The sequence below is a fragment of the Cavia porcellus genome, unplaced genomic scaffold, assembly GCF_034190915.1.
Source record: "Cavia porcellus strain 051 isolate PalLab524CR breed Dunkin Hartley unplaced genomic scaffold, mCavPor4.1 scaffold_32, whole genome shotgun sequence".
In the NCBI taxonomy this organism is placed as follows: domain Eukaryota; kingdom Metazoa; phylum Chordata; class Mammalia; order Rodentia; family Caviidae; genus Cavia; species Cavia porcellus.
The window spans coordinates 24148372-24175462 of record NW_026947515.1 but is presented as its reverse complement, the minus strand read 5'-3'; the positions used below and the strand labels follow the sequence as shown (position 1 = coordinate 24175462).

The 27091-nt window shown below is 53.6% G+C and overlaps 3 protein-coding genes across 16 annotated transcripts in view; 2 read left to right on the top strand and 1 right to left on the bottom strand.

The window, feature by feature from the left end:
* Rab37 (RAB37, member RAS oncogene family) overlaps positions 1 to 2943 on the top strand; it is a 57036-nt gene extending 54093 nt beyond the window's left edge. For all 8 annotated transcript variants that reach the window (XM_063242509.1, XM_013147011.3, XM_063242512.1 and 5 more), the window contains 4 exons: positions 366 to 431; positions 865 to 921; positions 998 to 1074; positions 1278 to 2943. In XM_063242509.1, coding sequence (XP_063098579.1) covers positions 366 to 431; positions 865 to 921; positions 998 to 1074; positions 1278 to 1383 — 306 coding nt within the window. In that variant the 3' untranslated portion in view covers positions 1384 to 2943. The remainder of the gene's footprint in view (positions 1 to 365; positions 432 to 864; positions 922 to 997; positions 1075 to 1277) is intronic.
* Positions 2944 to 3912: 969 nt separating this feature from the next.
* Nherf1 (NHERF family PDZ scaffold protein 1) lies at positions 3913 to 20366 on the top strand. The gene is made up of 6 exons (XM_005001401.3): positions 3913 to 4597; positions 15113 to 15274; positions 15977 to 16130; positions 18194 to 18234; positions 19206 to 19295; positions 19531 to 20366. Exons 1-6 carry the CDS (start codon positions 4157 to 4159, stop codon positions 19717 to 19719), a joined length of 1077 nt encoding a protein of 358 aa, XP_005001458.1. The 5' UTR covers positions 3913 to 4156; the 3' UTR covers positions 19720 to 20366.
* Nat9 (N-acetyltransferase 9 (putative)) lies at positions 20110 to 27087 on the bottom strand. 7 transcript variants are annotated; one of them, XM_023562874.2, is made up of 7 exons: positions 27009 to 27087; positions 26355 to 26608; positions 24152 to 24261; positions 23350 to 23490; positions 22803 to 22862; positions 22557 to 22651; positions 20110 to 22458 (listed from the first exon to the last, which is right to left on the bottom strand). In XM_023562874.2, exons 2-7 carry the CDS (start codon positions 26429 to 26431, stop codon positions 22324 to 22326), a joined length of 618 nt encoding a protein of 205 aa, XP_023418642.1. In that variant the 5' UTR covers positions 26432 to 26608; positions 27009 to 27087; the 3' UTR covers positions 20110 to 22323. The 7 variants fall into 7 exon arrangements, with proteins under 7 accessions (XP_023418642.1, XP_023418641.1, XP_023418643.1 ...); XM_023562873.2 differs by having other exon boundaries at positions 26972 to 27082; XM_023562875.2 differs by having other exon boundaries at positions 26355 to 26440; positions 27009 to 27036.
* Between the last annotated feature and the right edge of the window lie 4 nt (positions 27088 to 27091).

The window sequence follows — 27091 nt, the reverse complement described above, 5'->3', positions numbered from 1 at the left end:
AAAATTCAGTTGCAAAAAGGGCTGGGGATATAGCTCAGTAGTAGAGCACTTGCCTCCGGTTTGATTCTTTAGCAATACAATACATAAACAAAGGTTAACACTGATGCTGGGCACAACATTATTAGAGGTTTCGGGTGTCCCTGGGATGCCCAGGGCAGTATACTGAAGGACAAATACACAAGACACAAAAAGAATGGAAAATCCCTGTCATACCTTCAACCCCATGTTCGTGGCAGACGTCATTAATCATTCACAGTACTTTTGGTCACTGAGCCCTGTGTAGTCTTAGAATCCTCAACAGGTCGCAGCAGGAGCATGGTGGCCTGGGTTAGCCTTGGCCTGGCTCAGCTCGACCTCTCTCTCAGGCCTGGCTCACCGAGATTCACGAGTACGCCCAGAGGGACGTGGTGATCGTGCTGCTGGGCAACAAGGTGAGTGGCCCTGCGGCAGGTCCACCCGCCCTGCCCCTCCCCTGCCGTTGCCAGCCCCATATCACCCAGGAAAAGCCTTCTAGACACCCTTCTTTGCAGGACCTGCTGGTCTCCACTTCAGGAGTCAGACACATCCTAAGGGTTCCCAGTGCCTTCTTAAAGCTTGGGAAACGGCCCCTCCCAGGGAAGGCCCGCGTGCCACCCTACATTAGATCGTAGGGATCAGGGATTGATTGGGAAGGGTTAGGTGCCACTGCTGTCACCACACCTTGGCCAACAAGAGTTACCCACTAAAGCTGGCCCCCAGCCAATCACAGCCGCCGCAGTCCCTCAGGCCACCAGCAGAGGGCAGGCAGTGCAGGCTTCTGGGGGCAAAAGATGGGCCAGCTTGGGTTAAGATTTCCTCCCCCAATGACTTGCATGGGCTTGACAGGCGGATGTGAGCAGCGAAAGGGTGATCCGTCGGGAGGACGGAGAGACTCTGGCCAGGGTAAGTGACAGCCAGGAGGGTGGGATACATGCTGGGCAGCCAGAAGCTGGCCCTGAGGACACTCTCTCCCGGGCAGGAATACGGCGTTCCCTTCATGGAGACCAGCGCCAAGACCGGCATGAACGTGGAGTTAGCCTTCCTGGCCATTGCCAGGTGAGAGCTGAGCTGGGACTGGGATGGAGCAGGAGCAAGAGCAGGGCGCGGAGGCGCTGGGGAATCCAGCAGGGCTGAGCTCCTAGGCCCACATGCGTTCTGCATTTTAGTTCCATTTGCCGCCCCACCCCCAGCCATGGGAATGGGGGTGGGCATGCTCAGTGCACCACACCCCACCCAGGCCATTGCTATTGCTCTTCCAGGGAGCTGAAACACCGGGCAGGGCAGCACGCTAAGGAGCCCAGCTTCCAGATCCGAGATTATCTGGAGTCCCAGAAGAAACGCGCCAGCTGCTGCTCTTTTGTGTGACTCCCAAGGGGCTGAGAAGAGATCCCAGAGGCCCTCAGGATATAGCTGTCTCCCCAACACTGGCTTATTTGGAGAGGCTGAGTCAAGGAGAAGTCAAGAGGTCCAGTACACAGCCCTTTCACCCAGGCAGCTGTCTCAAAGGTCCCAGCCCTCTTCCTGTAGCTTCCTGTATCCTGGGGAAAGGCTAAATATTTTATCTCATTTTATCTTAATGATACATAATTTAATATCAAAACAAGAAAAAAGAAAAAGGCAACAGAATGCCCAGAAAACTGAGAAAGGGACCTGACAGTCCTTTTGCCTTCTTGAGCTTAGGATTAGGACCTAAAAGGCTGAGTGGGCTTCCCTCCTAGCAACAAGGGTAGTATTGGTGTCAGGGGATACTATCGCCCCTGTGAGACTGCTAGTGACTGCCCCCCTCCTCCCTTCACCTGAAAACCGCCTTGGCCTTCACTTCCTGCTCCCCAGGGCAAGATGCTCTTCCCCAGGAGATTTCACTGGGAGTTTAGACTGAAGCTTAGGGAAAGACAGGAGTTGTAGATTGGAAGGGGCCAGCTTCCTGGGGCAGGAAGAGAGTAGTAGAGACTACATACAGTCTATCCTCCAGCTACCTATGGCCTTCTGATCCCTTTCTGGAGGTGTACCCCTCCCCTCCAGCATACAAGCCCCCCAGGGCACCTGAAAACCTTGGTTCCAGTTCCCTGGATCTCAGATCCCTGAGGAACCCCTCCCCACTTTCTATCTCAGCTGCCTTTCTGCTTGTGTCCACAGACACCTGAGGTCAGTCAGGAAAAGGTTTTTCTTCCCTTTCCAATACTTTGGGAGGGTGAGCAACCCCACAGCTACTTCTTCAGGCAGCAGAGGTTCTTAGCTCCCGTGGGTTAAAAGCCCGACAAAGAGAAACTCCAGGATCCTAGACAAAGTGAGAGGCGGAATTGAGCAAACCTGCACCCCCAAGACTATCTCCCCAAACCCAAGCTCTCCCTCCAACCCAACTACCATTCCCTTTGCTTTAACATCTCGGACACCAGCGCTAACACTGCTTTATCTCCAGACTTCCTGAGACAGGTTAGGGAAATCATTGGTTTCTGGGCGAATCAGTGCAGAGTACAAAATAGGGACAAGTAGGTACGCCTAGGGTAAAGAGATAGGCAGCAAAGAGTGAGTTCATGTAGGCCCAGAGTCATATTGCCCCCAAAGCCCTCACCTCAGTCCTCGGGAAATGAAATAGAGACCTGCTGTAGGTTGGGACCTCCAGGCACCTCCCTCCAGCCCTGCAGGCCAGGGGCAGGGGAGGGGAGGCAAAGAAGTATGCAAGACACATTTATGAGGCTGCTACATTTGCTTTCAAGGCAGGAATCTTGGTCTCTGAGCTCCCACTTGTGCTGATAAGATAAGGAAGCTCCTCATAACCTCTTCCAGATGGAGCAGGGAGAGAGGCCTGACCTCGCAGGTCTCTTCTGGGACGAAGGGCAGGTTGCAAAAGATCCAGGGACCCAGGAAACTCTGAGCTCCTAGCATTTGCATTTTCAGAATTAAATCGCAGTATTTTGGAAAGTACAGCCGGTCCACTGTTTGATTGAAGTGGGCAGGGGAGGAGGGATTATTATTGCAAAAGGATTATTATTGCATGATGGGGCAACTGTTGTTGAGAGCCAAAATCATTCGGATCTTCATCCTTCAGTGTCTTCAAAGGGTCACCTCGCCCTTAAGTGACTGCCCCCTCTGAGGCCAGCCTATCTGGCAGGAGAGAACTAGAAGGCTTATCTTCCTAGTCATTTTTCTTTCCCTGTTGAAAAAAGCCAAGGCTCCTTTCCCTGGGGAACCCACCCTGAGATTGATAACCTGGCTCTGCCTCACCTCCCTAACCAAACAGCAACGCTAGTGCCCTAAGTGTGCGGATATAACTTGAGCTGGAAGAAGCCCCAGGCTCTCCGCTGAGCCCTCGGGCCTTCCCAACTGGGACAAGAGCCCGCGCCCTACACTCAGGTCCTGGGACAGCGCAAAGTGACTCCACAAACGGAAACACTGTTATTCAAACAACCCCATTGTGTCCAAGGAGCACCTCCCGTCCAGTTCTTAAGACTGTCGGCCCTTGAGGCCCCAGTGCAGGGCGGTCTCCCCGGCAACAGTCACTACCCCCTAACAGAGCTGGTACCCCAGGCTTTGGCTAAAAAGGCTGTTAAGACAAGAGGGTCTTCTGCCAGGTTCTGGCTCTATTTAACACCAGCCACCCTCAACAGCCGGTAAACCAGAATGCGGCCTACGATCCCCGCCCAATACCTGGAACTCGCTCTGGCCCCGCCCCGCCCCGCTCCACAGCGGCACTTGGTAACAAACACTTCCACTTCCTGAGCCCTCTTTCTTAGTCCGCCGCGGGGCGCTGAGCCCAGCATAGGCTCCGCCCCCTGGCCTTTCCATTGGCTCTCACCGTTCACCCGGCCCGAACGCCCCCGTTTGTGGCCCCTGATTGGCCCGTGATGGTCCACACCCTCGACGCGGTCCCGCCCCGGGCTTTTGAGGCCGGAGGGGTTCTGGAACGCTCAGTGGCAGTGCTGGGCTGGAGTTGGTCAGCGCACCACAGTCGGGTCTTGGCGCTTTGCAGTCCGCGTTCTCGGGACGTTTGTGTTCTCGCCGGCGCGGGGATTCCTGCCGCGTTCCTTCCTGCGTCCTTCCCCCCCCCGATTCGTAGGGCAAGGGGAAAGGCTGGGCCGTCGCGTCCCGGACCCTCGACGGGACCCCGCTGCGCACCGCTGAGCCGTCGCAGCGCGAGATGAGCGCGGACGCGGCGGCCGGGGCTCCCCTGCCCCGGCTCTGCTGCTTGGAGAAGGGTCCGAACGGCTACGGCTTCCACCTGCACGGGGAGAAGGGCAAGGTGGGCCAATTCATCCGGCTGGTGGAGCCTGGCTCTCCGGCCGAGAAGGCGGGGCTGCTGGCCGGGGACCGGCTGGTGGGGGTGAACGGCGAGAACGTGGAGAAGGAGACCCACCAGCAGGTGGTGAGCCGCATCCGCGCCTCGCCCAACGCCGTGCGCCTGCTGGTAGTCGATCCTGAGACCGACGAGCAGCTGAAGAAGCTCGGCGTCCAGGTCGGGGAGGAGCTGCTGCGCGCCCAGGAAGAGCCCGGGCAGGCCGAGCCGCCGGCCGCCAACGACGCTCAGACGGACGGAAACGAGAATGAGCCGCGCGAGGCTGAAAAGAGACACTCGGAGCAGGTAGGTGGGGGTCGGGGCCGACTCCGGGTTGGGGGATCTCAGAGGGAGCCTGCTTCCGCCTGCCGACCCCAGCGCCCTGGCGGTTCCTGGACAGGCTTGGGACTAAGTCCCGGGACCCCATTTCCCTGCCCAGCCTTGTTTACTGACCTTTGGGAGAGCAATGCAAGGAAGCCTGGCCCCCTCTCCTTCGGCTTTAGTCCCGCAAAACCCCCAAACTCGTTCCTCCTTGGAGGGTGAGCCCTCCCCGGGTTCCCTACAGCTCGGAGCTAGGCGAGGAGAAGGACCTGTCTACCCCCGAGTGTCCGCTTCCTCCACCGCCCCTGTGGGTGGTAACTGAAGTTGGGGCGAAGGCGAGTGCTTCCTAACTTTAGAAAACAACTACCTATCTTCTGTGGGGAACCCTCGGAGTGAGTATGGGTCGGATCCTGGGAGGTTTACCCGCATCTCCCGCAGCCCTCTGGTGTGTATATCATTAACTTCTCCCGCGCTGGACTTCAGCCTCTTGAAATCCACTGTGACTTCTAAGAAAAGAGAGGAAGCCCCAACGTCTCTCTGAGCGACGTGTGGGGGTGGGGTGCTGGGAAGAGAAGCAGAGGAGTCTTGGGGGTGGCGGCTCTGCCACCCAGGAGGATTTATGATTCTCAGGAATGTGAGAAGTAAGCATTAGTTTGTATCAGGGAGGAGGAGGAGGAGGAACGTTGGGGGAGGGAGCAGGCACATGGCCAGGCAGCAGAGCCCACCGCGGGCAGGTGGTCTCGCTCTGGCGTTGTTTGGACCTCCAGTGCCTGGACACCAAGCGGTCAGGGTGCCGTTGCCGGCGATTGGTCTTTCTTCCAAACAGTTCCAGTTTGGATCAGCTGCAGGAGGGGCAGCCAGCAAAACAGGAGCTGTTGTGCTGAGCCTCTGTCCCCAGAGAGCAAGGGAGGACTGGATGCAGAGTGCTGGATGAGCCAGGCCTTATAAACAGGCACCATTTCTCTATTGGGTGGCAGCTTGTAGTGGGCTGTCCGTGGGGCCAGGAGGGTCCTGTTGGGATAGAGAAAAGACAGAGTTGAATTGAGTATTAACGTAGAGTGGAAGACTGAGAAGCAACTGGTTTGATGAAAGTGAGGTCACCGGCAGTCCTGTCCAGCCAGAGCCAGGTGCTGGCAATACCAGAGTCACTGCGCTCCCACTTCCTTCCATTGCCAGCTTGGCATTGGCAAGCAGCAGGAAAGAAGTTGGAGCACCCTGGCAGGGATTTGACCCTGGGATATTGGAACCTGTGACCTCTGTGCCCAGGCATTAACCCAGTTTGAACTTTGAACTGAGACCATCGATTTGTCATTCTCTTTTTTTATTTCTCCTTTGGACTTTGGCATCCAGACAATATCCCCATCACCACCACCAAGTTACAGTCATGTTCAGCTCCTCCCTTTGCCCTTTTAGTGCTGCTGGATGCCAGAAGGCCTGGGAGAGGTTAATGTAGAGACATGGCGGCACACACACTTAATCATCCCATCCAAAATGGCACTGGGCTTGGGGCTCCTGCTTTAGGGGAGCCCAGAGTCGGGTTCCTCCAGATGGTGGGGTGACCCAGACATTTGTGTGTGTTCATTGGGCTGGAGACAGGAACACCATCACCACACAAGTCAGGTATTCTCTGAGATTTGATTCTCCCATCCATAAAATGGGGGCATTGGACAATGAGATACTTGGCTTTTCTAGAATTTTAGAAATAATGGGGGTAAAAAAAAAAAAAAAAAAACAAAGAATGGGAGTACTGGTACTCCTCCTAGATGCTACGCTGGGCTAGGCATTTGGATACAGGTCTGGTCAACCAACTCCTTCAGCCTTATTCATAGCCAGTTGACAGTGCTAAGCCTTTAGTAGAAGATTCTGATATACTGAGCTTGCTGGTGACCCACCTGATACCACAGCAAATGTCCATAAACATTGTGTTATCTTTTTTTTCAAAAATGCATTCCACAGCCAGACATGGTGATGCACGCCTGTAATCCCAGCACTCAAGAAATTGAGGCAGGAGAATCACCACAAATTCAAGGCCAGCCTGGGTCACATAGTAAGTTCAAGGCCAGCCTAAACCACATAGTGAGACCCAGTCTCAAAATAAATAAATAAGTTAAAATAAAACGCATTCCTTTCTAAGGCATCTGTTGAAACTTGCTAATTAGTTTCAGCCAGAATTTATTTGTAGGTTGAGGCTGTTTCAGTATCTTGATCAGTGAAGAAGGTAGGTGTGGAAAAGTGCTGGGCAGAGATTGTTTGGCTGGGTGGCATCTTGTCTGGGGGACCAGCCCAGGTCAAGAATGGCACAGGAAGAATGTGAGAGTATCCTGGAGCGGTGGCCATTCCTGCTGACCTGTCTAGGTCCTAGGAGGTGAAAGTGGGCTTCCCACCTGCCCCGAAGTTTTGAGGACAGTGAGAAGCAGAAATAACCTGCCCTGCTGCTTCCCTGCTGAAAGCTCTCTTCCCAACCCCCACCAGTATAGGAGGAGGCCTAAACCCTTGAGTTTGGGACCAAAGCAAGGGTTGGGCAGGTCTGAACCAGCTGAGCTGCACTGGCCGGGCTGCCTCAGCCAAGTTATTTCACTTGCCTATGCTTCCATTTTCTCTTGTGTAAGTTGAGGCTGAGGGCAGTGACCTCACAGTTAGGGTTATAGGCCCAGTGCTCAGAAGGGCTCAGTAGGCACTGTTTAATAGTTACCTGCTCTTCCATGCCCGTCTCCATCTGGCAGCCCTTATTGATCCCCTATGGCACCCCAAAGATCCAAATTCCCTTTTAGCCCCTGAGCCATCACACCCTGATATTTCTGATATTCTGGAGTCTGGAAATCCTCTGCATGCACCAGGCTTATTCTGCAAGACCGCTTGGTTCCCTGGAACCTTTCCCTGGTCCCAGAGGCAGAGGTGGCTTTTCCATTCCTCCTGTTCTTTGTCCTTGTGTCTCGCTGGCTTCTTGAAACCAGGCAGTATTTCAGTGATCTCTTCATGACTTCCTCTGCTCCTGAGGACAACTGAGGTTTATTTGTGTGGATGGCCCCAGGTAGGAAGGTTCTCAGTAAACACTTTTTAATGAATGAATGAACACATGACAGCTTGTAAGGGGCCTTTGTCCCAGTTCATCCCAGTCCAGCACACCTGGGCTTGTTTGTCTCCCAGCACACCCAGGATCGGAATGCCAGGTACTTGCTCTTTCTTGCCTGCTAGCAGCTTCCATTTCAAAACTACGAAGCCAAGTCTAGGTTTTGGGGTGACTAGAGTAGCGTTTGAATCCCAGATCTGCTGATTGCTGCCTCTGGAACCTCCAAGCCTCAGCTTCCACCTCTGTAAAATCAACAGCAGCATCTACCCCCTCAGATGCTGGGAAGATAACCGGAGATGACAGGGCAGAATGAAAATTCCCAGCTTGAGGCAGCTTCCCCAGCCTCGGCCCTGGACTTGACTCCAGAGGCAGAGAGTGCGGGCACCCGTGGTAGGGCAGTGGGTGGGCATGGGCACAATTAGTTGGCAGGCTGCCTACTTCTTTCCCAAACAACCAGGTTGCCACTTTGGTAGGTCAGAGCAGGGTTTGAGCTGCCGGGTGCTTGGGTTTGAAATGGGCAGGCTTCCATGGCAGCTGTGTGTGTTGTTCCTAAGTCACAAGGCCAGAGATAAAACAGCAGAGCTCCTGGTTCTTACCTTCAGGCTCCTGTTAAGTTAAATCAGTCATTCTGGAAATTATTCTCTTGGAGGCAGAAAGTAAACAACTTGCTTCTTAAGGAATCCCAGGTAGATAAGGGTCCTTCCCCAAATTTCCTGTATTTCCTCCATAGCAACCCTGCAAATTAGGGATCATTTTTTCTGTTTTGTAAGTTGCCAGTAAGCATTTGATACATAACAGGCATGATTTGAGTCTAGGGAAGTGCTAAGTACTAAACATGCCTTATGTCATTTATGCACATGACCCACCCCCACCCCAAGCAGTTAGAGACCGAGGCTCAGGTTAGGTGGCCAGCCTCAGGACTCTTGGTTAGAGAACCCTCTAGCAAAACCAGGTATCTTAGTTCTTAACCCAGATTGTAGGGTGTGCACATCCTTCGGCCACACAGGTTGTACCTGGCCTTCCAGCTGAATCTCTTTACTCTCTTAACCTTTGGTTTGGCTTGGTTTGGTTTGAGATGGGTCTCACTACGTAGTTCACTGAGACAAGAGTTCTCGCTGGCTTTGAACTCACTGTGTAGCCCAGGCTGACCCTGAACTCACTATAATCCTCCTGCCTCAGCCCCCCAAATGCTGGGATTACAGGTGTGCACCACCATGCCCAGCTCACTATCCATTATATTCTTTTTTTTTTTGTACTGGGGATCAAATTCATGACTTTGTACTTGCCAGGTAGGCACTTACACTGCTGAGCTAAATCCCTGGCTCCTATCCATTATATTCTGAGGTACACAGAACCATGACGGGCACATATGTTCAGGTTGCTGGGGGCACAGCATAGTATCTCAGAGGTGGAACACTTGCCTAGTGTGCACAGGCCCCCTGGATTCAATCCCCAGCAGTGGGGAAAATAAAAAAAGACATTCAGGCTACTTGCCAGTTTCCTGTAGAGATCTAGGTAGCTGGCCCCTATTTGGAACCAGGGACTCTAATGTATGTGCTGCCGAAGCAGGCACAAGAGGCCAGGGATTCCAGATGCTCTGTCCCCAACAGAAGGGGCATGCTTCTGTGCCCATTCTCATGGACTGCACTTGGAGTCCATGAGAACCAAGTCTCTGCCCTTTCTGGCTGACTCCTGGGCTCCCTTGCAGCACCAAGAGCCCCCTGGAGCCATCCACTGCAGCAGGACAATTTGTCATGGCCACCAATGGTGAGGTCATGTTTAGGTTCCTGGTCTTAGAAAAGAACACATGCTATCACCCAAGGTCAGGTCACCTCGGAGCAGCATGGTAACATGCAAAGAACATTGGCCAAGTTCAAGCCCCACTCATGGTTCAGCAGCTGAGGTTAGAGTTCTAACTTAGTCACAGAGGCTCAGCCTTCCCTGCTTGCTATCAAATCAAGGGACCCAATGCCCAGAGCAAAGTTTAAGGGGTTTCGAAGAGTACATGTGGGACTGATAGATGACCCCCATCCCCTGGACACTCAAGCTTCTCTGGCACACATTCTGAAAGCTTGGTGTTGATTGAGTCTCAGCCCCCATGCTCGGGACCATTTTTGGGAGAGGGCATTGTTTCTTCATTTTGTCTTGTGGTGCCAAGGACTGAACCTAGGGCCTTCATACTGAGATACATCCCTGCCCCTTTTTTAAAAAGTTTATCAAAGTTTCCCAGGCTGGGCTTGAACTCGTGATGCTCCTGTCTCAGCCTCCCAGAGTGCTAGCACTATAGAATGGGATACAGATCTAAATACAAAATTCATGCAATGTATGTTTTATATATACCATATCCATATACTCTGGAATCAGTTTCATACAATACTTTAATAATTTAATGTGGGAAACAAAGTTGCATATTGTGTAATTTTCTATTTGTGGTGTTAAATCTATGCCCAGAAACTTTCAGATTTTGGACCATTTTTGGATTTCAGTATATCACATTGGGGTACCCTGTACCAATAAAAGAAGGTTAAAATATCTCAATTTTTAAAATAGACTACATGTGGAGACATAACATTTTGGATACATTGTGTTAAATGACATATTAAATTTATTTTTGGTGCTAAGGATTGAACTCAGGGCTTTACCACTGAACCTCTAACCACCAACCCCATTAGATATAGTTCTACTGCACTGTGCTGCTTTGGATCTAAGTTCAAATCCTACCTCCTTTCAGCTGTGCATACTTGAGCAGCTGACTAGGTCTCTTGGAACCTGAGTTTCCTCATCTGTGAGATGCAGCTAGTAATAATTCCTTTGCAAAGTTATAATTGAGTTTTATAAGAAACATAGAGCCTCTAGGGCAGTGCCCGGCATATAGTAACTGTTCAGTAAATGCTGCATTGTTGAGTCTGACTTTACAAGCTTTCTGAAGGTCCTTATTGAGGGACGGTGGTAGAGTGTCTGCACACCAGCCAGGAAGCCATGGGATGGCCAGCACTGGATGGTGTCCAGCCGGGCAGCAGCCCAGGTACCAGCCTGCTCCGTCCCAAGCTTCTCTGGCCCTGGGAACGCTTAAGCCAATTCTCCTTCACCGCCTCTGACTGGCACTGCTAGCCAGAGGCAGGACCTGGTTCCTGTCCTTTAGCGTATGTCACCTTCCTGGTTCCTTCTGCGCACTCCAGAGAAAGGCCTTCCTCCTGGAAATAGAAGATCAAGGATTAGAGCTAGCCTCCTCTTTTGCAAACAGAGGTGTCCCACATTCCTTGACCTGTACAGGAAGCAAGGGGAGGGGACATGCAGGTGATATAGGGGCTGTGGGACTCAGGCCAGTAGTACCCAAGCCACTGTGTCTTCCCTGGGGTGAGGACCTTTCAGCCTCCAGATCTGGACCTTGACCCAGTGCTTAGCCTGCCTCAAGGATAATGTCAGCCTCCCCAAGCAGGGCCACCTAGCTTGCTTCCCTTTAAGAGCAGTACCAGACTCAAGCCCATGCCCCCAGAGACTGTGTAACAAACTTAAGCTGCCTCCCAGAGCGGCCAGAGCTTGTCCCTGAAACTTCTTGCCTCTCTCCAGGTCCCTGCTCTCTTTCTCCCTAGCCCCTCTTATTGCGCGGCTGCTTTTCCTCTATGGGACAGCAGGGCACCAGCCTCATTTCCATAAATAAGAGCTCAGGCCTGGGCTGTGCTGGAGGAAGGGCAGTCTGGGAGGTAGAGGGTCACTTCTCTTATTCCCGACCCACACTGGTGGTCCTCCTGCTCCCCCGGCCCACTCCCTCTGGGGCCAAGAGCCGGCTGGCCTCTGGAAAGTGGTGGAGGCCAACACCAGTAGAAGCTACCTGACTGTGTCTCTGTCCCATCACCATGGCATCAGTCAGGGAGGGGCTGGGCCAGTGGGGCGTTGGCCCCCAGCTGCCCCCCGCCCTCCCCTAAGCAGAAGCAGGGAGCGGCCTGCTCCCCGGAGACCACACTGGGATTAGGGTATCGACTTTCCCCAGCTTTCCAGGTGGCTGCTAGTGGCACCTATTAAATTCCGTGCCCGATGTCCACTCGCTGGGCTGTGTGGGTTGAGATGATGGGGCGGCCACTGAGGGCCGAGTAGAGGAGGGATGAAGGGGCAGCCTGAGAACCAACGTGAAAGTAGGGGAAGGCCCCATGAGGAAGGTCCAGAGACAGCTCTTCCTGGTGGGCTCTGCTCTGGGAAGCTGTCCAGCATCTTCTGAAAGTGAGTCTCGGACCCATCCTCACCGCCCTCAGCTACCCTACCACACCAGCAGGGCAGGTCTTGGTTTCTTCTACCTCTTAGATCTCCTTAGGAAGCTCTGCACAGATGCTCAGTCTCCCCATTACCTCCAGTGTTCTGTACCCCTCCGCCTGGCACCAGGGCACAAGTGCCCTTCTTAACATCTGAGGGCCACACACACCAAACTCCAGATGACTTGGACTCTGCCACTATTTATCCCCTTCCCCCAGGAGCAGAACCCAGGTTCTTTGCTCTTCCCCATCTCACTTCTCAGTGCCAGGCCTGGGAACCAGGAACCAGGCCCCACACATCCCCAGGGACAGCCCCTGGGGGACTCCTGGCTCCACCCAGGCTGGGCAGATTCAGCAGCTACAGTGACAACACCTGGTATTTCTGGGTGGCTGTTGGGGGTTGGTACAGGCTGGTCTCCCTGGAGTGTGGGAAGCCCGCATCACCCATTCTGAAGGCAGGAGTCTCCAGGGACTTGGAAAGAAGGGACCAGCTAAGGCTCTGTTATCTAATGGCTGCATATGAGGTTGGGGGCTACCTGGGTTTCCAGTCCTCTTGCTCTGCCAGCCTCAGAGGGCAGTGGAGCAGGTGCTGGTATAGGGGGAAAGTAGGTAGGTGCCTAAGGCCCTCAGTCCATGTGTCCCTCATATCCCTCATTATGGGGCAGAAGGGAGCAAGGTTTGGGCAGCTTTGATGACACCTGTCGCTAGGCAAGGGATACTGGTACGACTTGCTGGGGCACAGACAAGTAGCACAGAGAAAACCAGTAGCACAGAGACCTGGACAGGAAGATGGTGGGTATCACAGGGCTAGTGAGCTCAGCCCTGCCAGTCAGGCCACACCAGAGCTCCCTGTCGCCTGGCCTATTTGCAGCCGCAGTTCCAGCCCAGGCATGCTTACTGCTCCGTCACCCAGGCCAACCTTATCCCTCAGCGCAAGCCAGAGCTCCAGCTGCAAGAGGCCTTGAGCACCCGGAAGGAAGGCTGTGGTTTCATCACCTCCCAGGCTGCCTCCCTCTAGGGGCAGCACCCAGCGCTGGCTGCCCCTTTACTGCAACTCCTGCTGGGCCTCAATGGGGAATGGATTGCCCTGATCTGAAGTTTGGGCCTTAAAGTCCAACCCACAGTGTGGTGTAAGGAGCATAGGTATCAAATCGGATACCTTGCAGCTCTGGCTGTGTATTAGTGTCAGGAAGTGAGCTTGATTTCTCCGAGCCTCAGTTTCCCCACCTCAGAAACAATTGACCAGCCTCAGCCATGTTGCTGTGGAAGATTCTTTGGAGTGAGGGGACTGCAGGGGGAGGTGAGGAGGGACAGAGCACTGGAGGTGCCCCCTCCCCATCGCCGGGCTTCACCTTCCCCTTTTCCCAGGGTAAAGGACCAGATTACTTTGGATGGCCCAGGCAGAAAGCTGAGCCCGTCCTGGTGGTGTCGACTGGTCAGACCTGTTCCTGCTCACCTAAGCAGCCTGGGGGAGGGCCAGCTGGTAGCTCCGTGACTGGATTAGTGGAAGGGGAGCAGAGCCTGATCCCTCCCAGAATGAGGTCTCCACAGCTGGGGAGTGGAGGGGTGAGGGACAGGTGGCCTACGTGATCTGGTTCCTCTCCAGGTACTCACTTTTTGCTGGGCAGTTAGTTGTCTCCGCTGTCGTTTTGAGGTGTGGAGCCCCTAGCTCAGATTTGAGTATGAGTCACCACAGTCATCCATTCATCCTCTCCTGGGCTCTCTGTACTGCCACCATCTTGAAACAACACAAAAGACCTGCGTAAAAATTTACGGGGAGAGAAAATCTTTCTCCGGCCCCCTAGCCCAAGAAGGAAGGGGCCAGATCACATCTCTGCCTAGGCCGCTGTCTTCTGCAGCTGACAAGTTGGGGCAGGAGACCCTTAGGCCTCCCCTTCACCTCCTCCCACCCTCCCTTATTTCCTCCACTCCCAGCTGGGGATTTGGGTTTCAGATCAACCTGGCACACACCCCTCCCCCCTCCAGTGCCCGCTCAGCTTCATAGGACTGTTCAGCAGTATTAAGTACAAAGATAAAGTCCAGGTAAGCACAGGGACTCAGAGAGAGGGTTCCCATGGCCCTGTGTCTGGCAGCAACTCAGAGAGGTAAATGGCACTGAGAACGGCCTGTAAATGAGGACCCTGAGGCTTGGGGAAGGAAATGACAGGCCCCAGGTCACACAGTAAGCAGGGGAGCTCACTGCCTGATGGTCAAGGTGATAACCTAGGGCTTCCAGGGCGGACAGCGGCCAGTGTTCTGCCCCAGGCTGGCAGGGGAGGGCGGAGGAAGGAACCTCTAGTCCCAGGCTCCACTTCCATCCACATCCACAAGCCAGTGCTTGAGTCCTGGGGCTGTGGCTTTGAAATTGAGCTACCTTAATTAGGTCAGAAAGAGGGTGGTTAGATGGTGTCAGAAATCCGTAGTGTGCCTTGCTACCGGGTCACTCTTCCCAGGACTCAGCCCCACGCTGCACTTCCTCGGGCCCAGCCACCTCCTCTCTGTTCTGGTTCCTTGGGATTGGTGACAGGGTCTCTGGCTTTTGTCACCATCTTTATCCTCAGCTGAGGATGACCCTCTGTGGCTCACTGTGCCACCCATTGGGTTTCTCGGGTTTCTAGTTACCTGGCTCCTCCAGCTCCTTTTGAACATGGTTTGGCTTGGTGGGGACAAGAAAGGAGCCAGCATGGGTGAGGAAAGGCTTTACTGTAAACAGGCTGGCTGACTTTCAGTAAGCACCCACCCCTTCCTCTGCAGGAGGTGGAGAACAGGTACAAAGGGCTGGGGACCTGACCCATAGTCCCCAGATACCCAGCCAGGCTGACAAATGCCCCGCCATCCCCACCTGCTATCCCAGGGCCCCAGAGAATCCTCATTGAGGCAGGATGAGACTAAAATATCTTGCGAACCACTTAGAATGTCATGGGGGAAGGGCCTTGAGAGCTCCCCTTATTGCAATCCCACCCCTCACTTACCAGCAGAGCAGACTGACCTGTGCACCCAAGGCCCCAGGCGGTCTGGTGCAATGCTTGGTGCTCACCGGGTCTACGCCCTCCAGCCAAAATTCCAAGTAGGATCAAAGCATAGTTGGATTATTCCAAACCTCCCTTGCTGGGAGAGGCGGAGTCAGACAGGGCAGGGAAGGAATGGGGACATTGTGGAATGGCCTCTCCTTTATCCCTGCAGGCTGAGCTTCGGCCTCGGATCTGTTTCATGAAGAAGGGCGCCAACGGCTATGGCTTCAACCTGCACAGTGATAAGTCCAAGCCAGGCCAGTTCATCCGAGCGGTGGACCCAGGCTCCCCAGCTGAAGCCTCGGGGCTCCGGGCCCAGGACCGCATTGTGGAGGTGATGTCCTTACCCGTTTTCCAGATTCTTCCATGCTCTACCTTCCTGATCTTTAGCTCTTCAGGCAGCCATCATGCCACCTTCCACACACTAGCCCATGGGACATAACCAACCCAGAGATGCTGGGCCGGTGATTGGGTACATAGGCAAACAGGAGAAAGGGTGGGTGATACAGGAACCGAGGGCTAGCTAACTCTTTTCCACTCTCTCTCTGCGACCGTCTACCCTGAGAAGCCCTCTGCAGCCATGATTCACCCACTCATCCAGGTAGCTGCTGCTCCAGGGCCTCCCTGCTGCCTGTGCCAGGGACAGGCCTGTCTGGGTTAGGCTTGGGCTGTGCTCTAGAGAGACGAAATGTGAACTGTACACCTGGGCTGGTCCCACAATCAGAGTCTGAGAAGCTTGGTGCCAGAGATCAGCTCTCTCAAGACGTCTCATTTTACATGTGAGGAGAGGAGGAAGTCCGAGGATCACCCAGCCCTGGCCTCCCAAACCTCTCTGTCCTGTCCCTCACAGCTGTGTTTGTTTAGTCTCCGTCTGCATATTTTCTTTGGCTCTTCCTGCATGGCCTGCTTCCCTGCTGACTCTCAAAGGGGAGGACCACTGGCCTAGTTTGGAACCTGCAGGCCAGGGAGGCCCCAGGTCCTCCCTCCTTCCTGACCCCCACACAATGAGACATGTGCTGCCAACCCCACCCCACAGGTGAACGGGGTGTGCATGGAGGGCAAGCAGCACGGTGAAGTGGTGTCTGCCATCAAGGCTGGCGGGGATGAGGCCAAGCTGCTGGTGGTAGACAGGGAAACCGATGAGTTCTTCAAGAAGTGCAAAGTGATCCCATCTCAGAAGTACGTGGACGGTGAGTGCCCCCCAAGTTAGGGACACAGGTAGACTTCACTGTGTCCCAACTGTAGGTATGCAGCTTCCTGGCTTTACTGTCGCTCCTTCTCCTCAGGGTGGGTTGGTTGACAGCGGGAAGAGGAAGCAGGGGTGGACAGTAGTTTCCCAAGGTGCCATGTGATGATGGGGTCAGCTGGCAAGAGGGATGGGACAGAGCTTTAAGGTCCCCAGCCTAAGCTCCCCACCCCCACCCCCGGCACGTTCTCAGGGCATAAGGGTTAATTCTGGGGCGGCCACCAGCGTTTACTGGGCAGATCAGAGTCCAGTGACAGGGCCTGGCACCTCCCCTTCCCTTCTGTCACCTTGCCTTGGAAACAACTGCGGAGAGCGGGGGTCCCTTCAGGCTCTGGGCCCCTGCCCTCTGCCTAGCATCTCTCCTGCCCAAGGAGAGCCAACAGGACTGCTCCACCAGGACAGGGAGACGCTAAGCAGCCTCTGTTCCCCAATGGGACTTTTTCTCTGTGAAGATGGCTCAGGGTGTGGGGTGCCCTGGGCCATCCTGCTGGTGGAATGTCTTTGGACTTTGCAGTGGGTGGAGCCTCCCTGAAGGCCAGGGCTATCTTTGTGGGAGGGGGTCCACATGACTCACAGCCATAGGTAGAGAAACCCATGAGGCAGTACCATCTTCATGTGACCTGACCCAGGGTCCTGGGGACTCCTAGAAGCCGGGCTCGCTCCCCTCCAGAAGTCCTTAGCGGCCTTAGGGATGGGAAGTGGGAGTACCCTTCCCTCTTCTGCAGGTTGGTGGAACCTCAATAACTCAGCTAACCCCCTTCCTCAGTGAGGACACCGAGGCCCAGAGAAGCCCCAGCCTTGTTCTTGGGGACCATTATGAGGAACGTAGCTGACATTTGGACCCCGCTCAGCTCCTCAGATACAGTCCCCTGCCTCTTCCGCCACCCTTCCTCACCTCACCCCTGAAACAGCCCTCGCCCTTGTCGGCCTCTCTGCCCAGCACCATACAAAGGAGAGGCCCAGAGGTGGGAGGGGGAAAGCAAGTGTCCCAGTGTCCTGCAAGTCCCCTGCCCCATGGCCACGGAGAGGCTGGAGATGTCAAGGGAGGAACGAGTGAATCAGATGTGCCTGACTGGGCCTAGACCAGGGATAATATGAAAGAAAAGATACACATGAGTTATGAAAGCTGAAGGCTCAGAAGGAATCCACTGAAGCTGACTAGTCCCCAGGAGTGGAATGGCCCCCACTGTCGCTATGGAGAGGGGACTGACCCCGCCAGTTTCTCTCCCTCTGGCCCCTCCTGCCCCCACCAGGTTTTCCGTTGTTTGTTGGGGACGCACCCAGGATACTGCCCTTGTGCCTTCCTGTCCCCTGATTTCCAGATAGCAAGTGGGGGCTGGGCTTGTTTTCTCTCAGCAGAGGCAGCACCATAATCCTGGGTGTGGCACTAATAATGCTATAATGTCACTGCCACCTGGGATGCATGTGAAAAATGTTAAGGCCCAGGCCTGTCCCAGGAGTCTGTTTTGAACCAGCTTCCCAGGTGGGAGGGAGTTTAGCAACCATCCTCTAACATCCCTCCATCTGGACAGTGTTTTTCAAGTAGCTTGTGACCCACCAGTAACTCCTGAGATCAATTTATTTAGATAGAAACCAGCACTTTTTTTTTTTAAGCCAGTCAAATTTAGCAGTGGTGGGGGGGGTGTGGTATACCAACTTTAGTGACACTAATGTTAGTAAGTTCTGATAACCCACTGCCATCGGACCAGCCGAAACCAGCAATTTTTTAAAATAAAATTTAATAGAAAGATGTCAGAGAGCATCACACTGCAGGAGGGTAAGTATTGTTTTGTGAAATTTTGCCATACACACAATCCTTTGTGTGCGCTGGCTTGTGAAAATGTCACAGGTCCCTACAGTGGGCTGTCGTCAAAAGTTCTAACCACTGACTTGGTACAGGATCTGATGATCTCACCAAAAGCAGCACCTCTGGCCTCTTGTGCAAGGTGTGCTTAACAGGACTCTCCCAAAGCTTCTAGCCTCATCTCTGCTCTCCCCCACCCCTAGGTCCCTTGCCTGAGCCCTTCACCAACGGGGAGATACAGAAGGTAAGGGTAGTCCTGTATCTGCTTCTCTGGCCCCCAGCCCCACAGTGGGAGGAAGCTGTCGGGCAGTGGTGTGGTTAGGTCAGCCTCTGGCTCAGGCTAAAACCTCAAGGCTGAGTTCCAGCTCCCTCCTGAGCTCCAAGATATAGAACGTACCCTTGCCCCTGCTGAAAGCCAAGGCTGTCACACTGGAGAGGCCTGGCCAGGCCCCTCTGCAGCCTGCCATCCTGGGTGATAGGCCCCCACCTCCAACTCCTCGCCATACAGAAAAGGCCATTCTTCCTCCCAAGAACAGAGCTCTAGTGTCTGGCTGTGCGCTGCCAGCCCTGCTACTTCCAGTCTGGCTTGGAAGAACAAAGCCCCTCCTGCCCTGGCAGAAGGGAAGGGGGGCAAGGCTAGGGAAGAGATGGCAGGCCTGGTGCCAGCCAGATCCACGGAGGGACCCAGGAAGGGGCTGAGTGCCAAGCTGCCGCCCCAGCCAAAGCCTTCACTCCTGAACGGGCCCACTTAGGCAGAGGAGCAGGAGCCCTTAGGGGCAGGGTCCCCAAGCCCAATATGAACCTTGTATCACCCCATTTGTGGATCTAGAATACTTCATCCGTCTTACTCCTTTAAGTCTCTGCTTAGCTGCTTTGGACTTAACAAGTTTGGACAGGGTTGCAGGAGGTTTGGGGAACACTGATGTGCATCCCACACACCTATTAGAGAGGACCCTGGTATCCCCAGGCTCCAAAGCCATTCCATGAAAGCCACCTCAGGGAGCACACAGAATGATTTGGCTAATTCCACCTTCACTGACAACCCTCCCACCTGGGTAATGGGTGGACCCAGGCTCCCTCTGATCCTTTAAGGAATGTAGAAATGTGAAGCTGGAATTGGGTGGGTGACCACGGCACAAGTGGCACTAGGGCTTTCCTGAGCAGGAGTTTCCTGCTCCCTTCCCTGCCAGCCCACACCCCTTTTCTCTGTGCCAGGAGAACAGTGGTGAAGCTCTCGGTGAGGCAGCCTTGGAAAGCCCCAGGGCAGTCCTGGCAAGATCAGCCTCCAGCGATACCAGCGAGGAGGTAGGCCAGCCTGGTTGGGGGGTGGGACTGGGCGATGGGAAGCCGATTCCCAGGCCACTCTGGGTCCTGGCACACCAGCCTGTCTTTGAGGTCACATGCTGAGGCGCATTCTGTTCTTGTGACCTGGCTTCCCTGGGCATAGCCTCCAGGGAGCCTCCTCACCCAGGCTAAGAACCAGAGAGCCTCCCGGGCACGGGCACTGACTCCCAACTGTCTGCCTCCCCTTTCTCTACAGTTCAGTTCCCAAGACAGCCCCAAGAAACAGGACTCCACGGAGCCCTCGTCTACCTCCTCCTCTGACCCCATCCTGGACTTCAACATCTCCCTGGCCATGGCCAAAGAGAGGGCCCACCAGAAGCGCAGCAGCAAGCGGGCCCCACAGATGGACTGGAGCAAGAAAAATGAACTCTTCAGCAATCTCTGAGTGCCCACCCGCCCACCACAGTCCGAGGCTGTGGAAGGGCCCAGCCCGAAGCCTACCGTCCTAGCCACCCCACCCCCACTGCCCACCAATCCAAGTTCCAATCAGCACCAGCATCTCCCTTCTTGATGAATCTGATTGTCTTAAACACTTTGTTCTTCCCTTAAGGTGTTTTTCTATCCTTTCCCAATCAAAAAGCAGGCTCTTCTGCTCCCTGAGGCCCTTCTCCTACCAGGGGACCCTTTGCCACCCAGCCTGGGACATCAGCAGGATCCTGGAACCAGACTCTCACATGTGACCACTGGTCTAAAACTGATCAGGAAACTAATTTCTGCAGCCATTGCTCCCAGGGGATAGGGTGCCCTTCATCCTGAGAGTTATGATTTGGCTGTCTTTTGTTGATTTTCCTTTCCTTTTTCTGTTTTTTAAAGAGTGCAGTATCAGAGTTCAGAAGGATTTTTGTTTCCTTGGTTTTCCTGTCATTAATAGCTGAGGCACAGTAGCAGCCTCTGCCTTAAATTTTTGTTTCTAGTCCCACTCCTGGAGCCTGGGCAGCCTGGGGAGGCCTCGGCTGCCCCCTGCCATCCCTGAGCCAGGCACCGCCACTGTAAAGAAACTGCTTCTGAAACCAAGTTCGCTCCTCTACTGCATCAGCCTCCGTGTCTTCCTTTGAAGCTTTGTCCTGCAGTCATGTACATCTGTGGAGTAGGAAGTGGGAAAGGGTAGCCAAGTGGCCTCTGGCTGAGGGTAGGCCATGGCTGGAGCAAGGACCAACGAGGTAACTCTAACCTGAGGGCCTGGATTCCGCAGCTGCTCAGGCGCCCTGCCCGGAGTCGACTCCCTGGGCCCCAGGTGCTTAGTTGGAGAACTCCGGAGGTGGTGAGCCCACACCCTCAGAGGGCTCTGAGGCTCCTCATTCCAAGAGAGCTGCAGGTGTGAAGCGGGGATGCAGCTGGGTTTGGAGCTGGTGTTGGCTACAGGATTCCCAGGAGCAGGCTGAGCTGGCACTGGATACTTTATCTTAATCTGACCACTAGCCCAGCTGGAGGGCTGTTGTCCAGCCCCAAGGGAAAACTGGTCCACTGAGCCCCAAAATATGCTGTGTGACAAAGCTGCATGGAGGGGATTTTCCAAGGGCAAAAAGGCAGGTCCCTTACACCTCAGGCACCTGACACCACATCTAGAAGTCTGTCAGGTGGCCTAGGGCAGTGCTCAGAAGGAAGGGAAGCTGACCCTCAGCTATCCTCTCTCCACTCAGCTCACAGAGAGACCACTCAGAACCAGGTGCCCGGACTGAGGGGAACAAGTTCAGGAAGACAGCACCCTCAGAGTAGAGAGAAGGGTCAGTCTTATCTGGCCATCTGGTTCTTTAGGGTTTGGATTCTACTAGCCTTTAATGGAACCATCCAGAACCTTATCACAGCACTCATCATTCTGTGTCCTGCTCCCTCTACCTGGCCTCCCTTTACCCAACCCTCTGCTGACCCTTTGATCCCTCATGGAGTGCCCCTCCCCATGGATTGCCCCATAGGGCTTAGAAGGGCACCTCCCTACATCACCTGCTGGGTGGAGAAGCTCTGGGGAACCTTTGACTGATCGGCCGGAGACAGGGACAGGTCAGTGGCTCAGAGGAAACCAGTTGCTAAAGGAGTAGAGCAGGGTACGCAGGGGACCAGAGCAGTTCTACAGGATTTCAGCTACGTTCTGGGAAGAGGTGACCGAGCCAACGGGCTTCAAGTCACAGTATTTGGAATTGGTTCCCCTCTCAAAGGTGCCCCACAGACTGCCCTCTATGACTGTTTTGGAAACATGCCTAACCTTTCTCCACAGCGGTGCCACCCTAGGTGATGAAGAATGAGGGACAATTGGGAGTAAAGTGTTTCCTGAGGGAAGCTGGTGCCACTCTGCTAAGCCTCAGCAGCCTGGGCATCCCTGTGCCTCCACTGCCCCCTTGTGGGCAAGCTGCCTTTGCAGCTGATGTGGGAGAGCCGCAGGGACAGAAGGCTGGTCCTCCAGGATTGGGCTAAGTGGCTTCCCCTCGCAGCCAGCAGCTGAGTAGGAGGCTCACTAACAGTATTCCAGCCAAGTCTGTAGACAAAACATAGTTCTGTGCATTCTGGCTCTAAAAATGAGGAAAGGGGGCGGGGCTGCACCACTGGCGCCCTTACGAGTGCACCTGGTCTCCAGGGTCACACTGGCCTGCTGCTGACCACAGAACCAGTACTCCGCAGGGCGGGCACTGATACTGAGCTCCCGGTACTTCATGCTTGCCAAGTGAAAATCAGGGAGCTCATCAGCCCAGTGCTTTACTTGCACCCAGGGTGGCAGCCCTGTGGGGTACGTTCAGTCTTGAAGAGGAAAGGCCTGTCCATCCCACCTCCACCCTGCCCTTGCCGGTAGATTCTTGCCATGCACTCCAGGAACATGTGAGTCAGTTTGGCAGAGAGGTGAAGAGGAATTGGCTCAGCCACTGCCAGCCAGGGAGAGGCCACGGCAAACCCAGCCCAAGTCTGAAGCACATATTTATCTCCCACAAAGAGCTCTGGTCCTTGGAATGGCTGGCCCCAATGGCCCAGGTCCTGCAGAGTGGTGGCCAGGGCCTGGCTGTCACTGGTGCTCTGCTGACCCATCTCTATAGGCCTTCTCCTCCACATGGCTGGTCTGAGCCAGAAGCCACTGCCGCACAGGTTCACTCACTGCCAGTCTAAGCGTCACTTCCTGGAAGACGCTGTTCAGAGCCACCTGCATGAACAAGAAGGCAGGGTACACTAAGCTACTCAGGAGCTTTAACACCACCAGCCCTACTACCAAGACCTAGGCCTGCCCATCAATCTTCTCACCTGCTCAAAGTGAAGCTTCTGGAACATTCGGATACTAGGTTCATTTCCTTGCCCAATTTTGGCCTCAAATTTGGTCAGGCCTAGCTTGGTCACTCCTCCAGACAGGACAGGGAGAGAGAGAAAGCAGCAGAATGAAGTTCCCACACTTCCTGTCCCCATTTGCAGGGGAAGGCACCTGTCACCTGCCCCCCCTCCCTCAGGGATGTAACCATTTCTCTCCACCATGGTCCACTCAGACCATCTTACCGTAAGACATCATCAGGAGAGCAGCCTCAGTGCCAAAGCCCCGACCCCTGCAGCTGGGCTCTAGGACAAAGCAACAGTGGCTGACACCAGGGCCAGGCTCCAGTGTGACATGTGAGGTTGGTAATACTATTACATTTTGCACACAAGGGGGGCACCCAGACAGGAAAGAACACCCAAGGGTCCCCGCTTGCAACCCAGCAATCTGGCTCCAAAGCTATCTCTTCACCTTAGTACACTATCTGGAAGGAATCAGGGGTCCCTGGGAAAGAGTGGGAAACCAGGTATGCAGGAACAGGAGGGGTTCCTCTGGTAGAAGAACACTCTGGGAACTTTTTCAGCACTCCCTATCTACCTCAAGGTCAGGGAAGACTGAATTTCAAGACTACACTGAAGCATAAAGAAGAAAGTGATGATCCCAGGGGTGAACCACCAGGCTGGAGGGCAGCCTGTCCAGCCAGTGGTTGGCCTCCCATGGAGCTCTCTGAGGTTATAGTTCAGCAGGTCTGAAAACCAGGAAGGAAGAGAGGCTGGGCCATGTGGAACCAACCTGCAATCATGACCTCAATCTCCCCCAAGGTGGGGTCTTCCAGGTCCGTGAGGAAGAGGTTCACATCACCCACCATGCAGCTCTCTTCAGGGCCCAGCTGGGCCTGCCACTTCTCTGAGTCCAGCACAATGAAGGTGCACTCTAAGGCAGGAAATGCTAGTTACCAACTTCAGAGAAGAGAGATGCAGAGGGTGTTTGTGCCCAAGCCAGAAATTACAGAAAACCACTGACAACCTGGCTGGAGAAAAGGGGCCAAAAGTTTCATACAGCTACTACAAAGTTTCAAAGCTTCCTTACGTCTAAAGGAAAAACATGGCCTTCTCCAAATAGCAACCATACTCTAAAAGAGCAGAAGACCCAAAGGAGGAGGATAACTACATTAGGCAAAGGACAAGAGGACAGAACCTAAATTTATAGCTAGAGCACGAAATGCATTACTTTCTGTAAGTCCTAAGTACAGTGAGAAGAGAGGGGTCAACAACAGGGACCAGGCACGTGGACACAAGGGTTTCTAGCACACCTCCCAGTGCTTTTTTGTTTTTCCTGTACTGGGGATGGGACCCAAAGCCCTGCCCTGCGCTACATCCCCACCTTGGTGCCCAGGCTGGCGCCAACCTTGCCAGGCTCAGCCTCGCTAGGAGCTGGTATTTTACTGATATGTGCCGCTGCACTGAGCTTGCTTCCAAGCTTTCCCTAAAGCTCTGTGGGCCCGGTAGGTCTAGGAGTAGGGATAGAGAAGGGCGGGAACCTGGAGACTACCTCCGGACTCAGCCCACCCAGGACAGGGGCCCTGGCGCCTCACTGTCGGCATCCTCCCGCCAGCTGCGCTGCATCGCATATTCCTGCTCCAGGGTCAGTGGCTCTGAAGCTGTCAAACGCTGCAGTTCCTCTGATTTCATCCAGTCATGGTACCTGTGGGGACAAAGGGATGTCCTCAGACATGCAGGATCCATTGAGAAGCATGAGGCTTGTGCTTTATAAGATGAAGAAATGTTTGTAATCCAAGCTACTCGGGCAGACTGAAGCAGAACAGAGGTTCAAGCACAGCCTCAGCAGCCTAGCGACTTGATGAGACCCTACCTCAAAATTTAAAAAAAAATGTCAAAAGGTTGGAGGTGTAGCTGAGTGTAAAAGCCCTAGGCTCAATCTCCAATACAAAAAAAAAAAAAAAAGGAGAACACTCCCCCCCCAGGAGACCCAAAGAGGGTTATGGTTCTTCCTAAGACAGAGGATCACTGAACAAGACCCTTAAGCAGGTCAGACCCAGAAAAGAACAGCAGGAAGGGAATGTTCTATCTGCTTATCTTCCCAACCTGGCTCAGAGGTCCATTTGGAGCAGTCTGAAACCAAACATTCCTCAAATTCCTGAGGGGGAGTCTATGGCAAGCCAGCCTCAGCATTGAAGGCCTTACAAATCCCCACAAAGGCAAGATAGCAGGGACTCCCAAAGAAAAACTGTAAGGAGAGGACACTTCCATAATTATCACATTCACAGTTACATGTGCCAACCACGCCTACAAAAGTTCCTTCTGTGACTCAGTTCCAGCCTTTCAAGCAATCGACATCAAAGCAGTCCACTAGGATTGTGGCAGTACACGCCTAAAATTCCAGCACTCATGGACCCTGACACCAGACTCACTGGAGCAAGGGTACTGCTACCCATCAGGAGTCAGTTCGAAGGACCCCACCCCTCCCGAGACAAAACATACAACTTCATATTGTAGATGAAGCCATCTATTTCTTTAATGTATTCTTCAAAAACTATAAAATTAAGAACGTAGCTGACAGGACTTTGATATATATAACTCTCCATTTCTGAATGTCTAAAGAAATCCCAGGGCCCAGGATATAGCTCAGTGACACAATGCCTCCCTGGCAAACATAAGGCCAAGAGTTTCATTCCTGGTACCAAGAAAGAAAAACAGGGGCTGGGGAATTAGCTCAGTGGCATAAGCGCCTGCCTTGTAAGTATGAGGTTGTGAGTTCAACTCCCGGTACTGACAAAAAAAAAAAGAAAAACAAACAAAAAAGCTCAAAAAGTGTAATTCCAAAAGCCAAGGAGAGAAGGAAATGTACACAGTGGGAGTTACTAATTTTCCCATCCTGGAAAGCCTAGTTTCTACTAAAGACAAACAGGGAGACAAACAGGAAGATGAGGTGATGAGAGTCTGTCTGCAGCAGCTAAGGCACAAGACTGGACTGCGACCTTGTGAAAAAGTCATTCTAACCCTCAGAATGATAAACCCAGCAGGTGGTGGACCTGCTAGCAGTCTGTGGGAACCTGGGTAGTGAAGAGCATCTGACAGCCACTGCCTCCAGGGCCCAAGCAGTTTTACAACTCAACGTGCAGTCCTTCTCCTTTATTTCAAAAAGTTTTACACAGAGGCAGAAAGGGAGCCTTTTTGGCACTGGGGATCGAACTCAATCCCGCTCTTGCCAGGCAGGTGCTTATGCCACTGAGCTAAATGCCCGGCCCCAACTTGAAAAGCTCTTGATCAACAGTTCGATTATGGGAGGAAGAAGTGGGTTCCCAAGAGATTCAAAAATTTCTGCAGTATTAAACCGGTGCTTAACAATAGTAATAATTAACTTCTAACAACAAAAACAGCAAAGACTAATGTCCATCAGCTGAGGATTTTAGGACAAATAAATGTTAAGTCTCCAAGAACTGGGTGTATTTGCTGACACAAGGGAAAGTCAATTTATAACTGGGCAGGAATACCAATGCTTTTCCTTTCTTACATGCAGTCAGTTGACAAAATAATTCCTTATTGAAAAGTGAAAAGGAAGTTGACATCGGGAAAGGGAAAGACAAGGGAACGGTCAGCTTTTTCCAGGGAAGTTATTGTCAGCTTCATTCTTCCTCTATGTAGTCACTTCTCACAACCAGCATTTCTTCTCAGGGGAAACAACCCTGAGACTGGGGCTAAGGAAGGCTCCTGGCTGTGCCACAGAAAGTTGACTCACTCAACCCCAAGTGTACCCCAAGTCAGGTGAACAGTTACCTAGGTACATGCTCTGAAGTGTAGGGAACCAGGACCACCTTCTTCCCCAGCAACATAGTGTTCTGATTCAACCTCATGGTGGCAGCCTGCAGGCAGGGGACAGCGAACACTGCAGGACACTGAGTTTCTTTTCACGTAGGTGGAGCTCCTGCTCTCTTGCCCAGTGGAGCTAACTTGACAGAAGGGCCTCTCAACCTCCTTTCCTTCCAAATACTTCAGAGAAAGCGGTCTCAAACTCTTCCAAGAAAGCCGAGCTGATGAGAATAATTTAAGCACTCGTTGGCTCGCATTCCAGAGGGTCCAAGCCTGGGCTGCCATGCATTTCGTACCTTCGGTCTACCCTCTAGAGCTCCGAGTCATCGAACCCAAGTACTACCCAAATGCTTGTGCTTGTCCCAGCTCCAGGATTTCAGCCCAGAATTAGTTTCCATCCCTGTCTTAAACCTATTTGTAACACCTCACTCCAGCGTCCACGCCACCCAGTTTGGCCCTTCTCCCTGTCCCTCATCCCAGCCTCCCAGCCCACTCTAAATCCCCAGGCCCCTCCCTCTGGGTGGCGCTACAAACTCGTCAACTTGACCTTCCAACCACCTAGGTCTCGCAATTGCCAAACTCACACCCATCCCCCGCCGACAGAAGCCTCCCCAGGCAAACCCGTTAACCCGCCTCTCCCGGCTGGCCCCTCTTCCCTGCCAGGCCGGCTACAAGGCACTTCCGCATGCGCGCACCTTCTCACT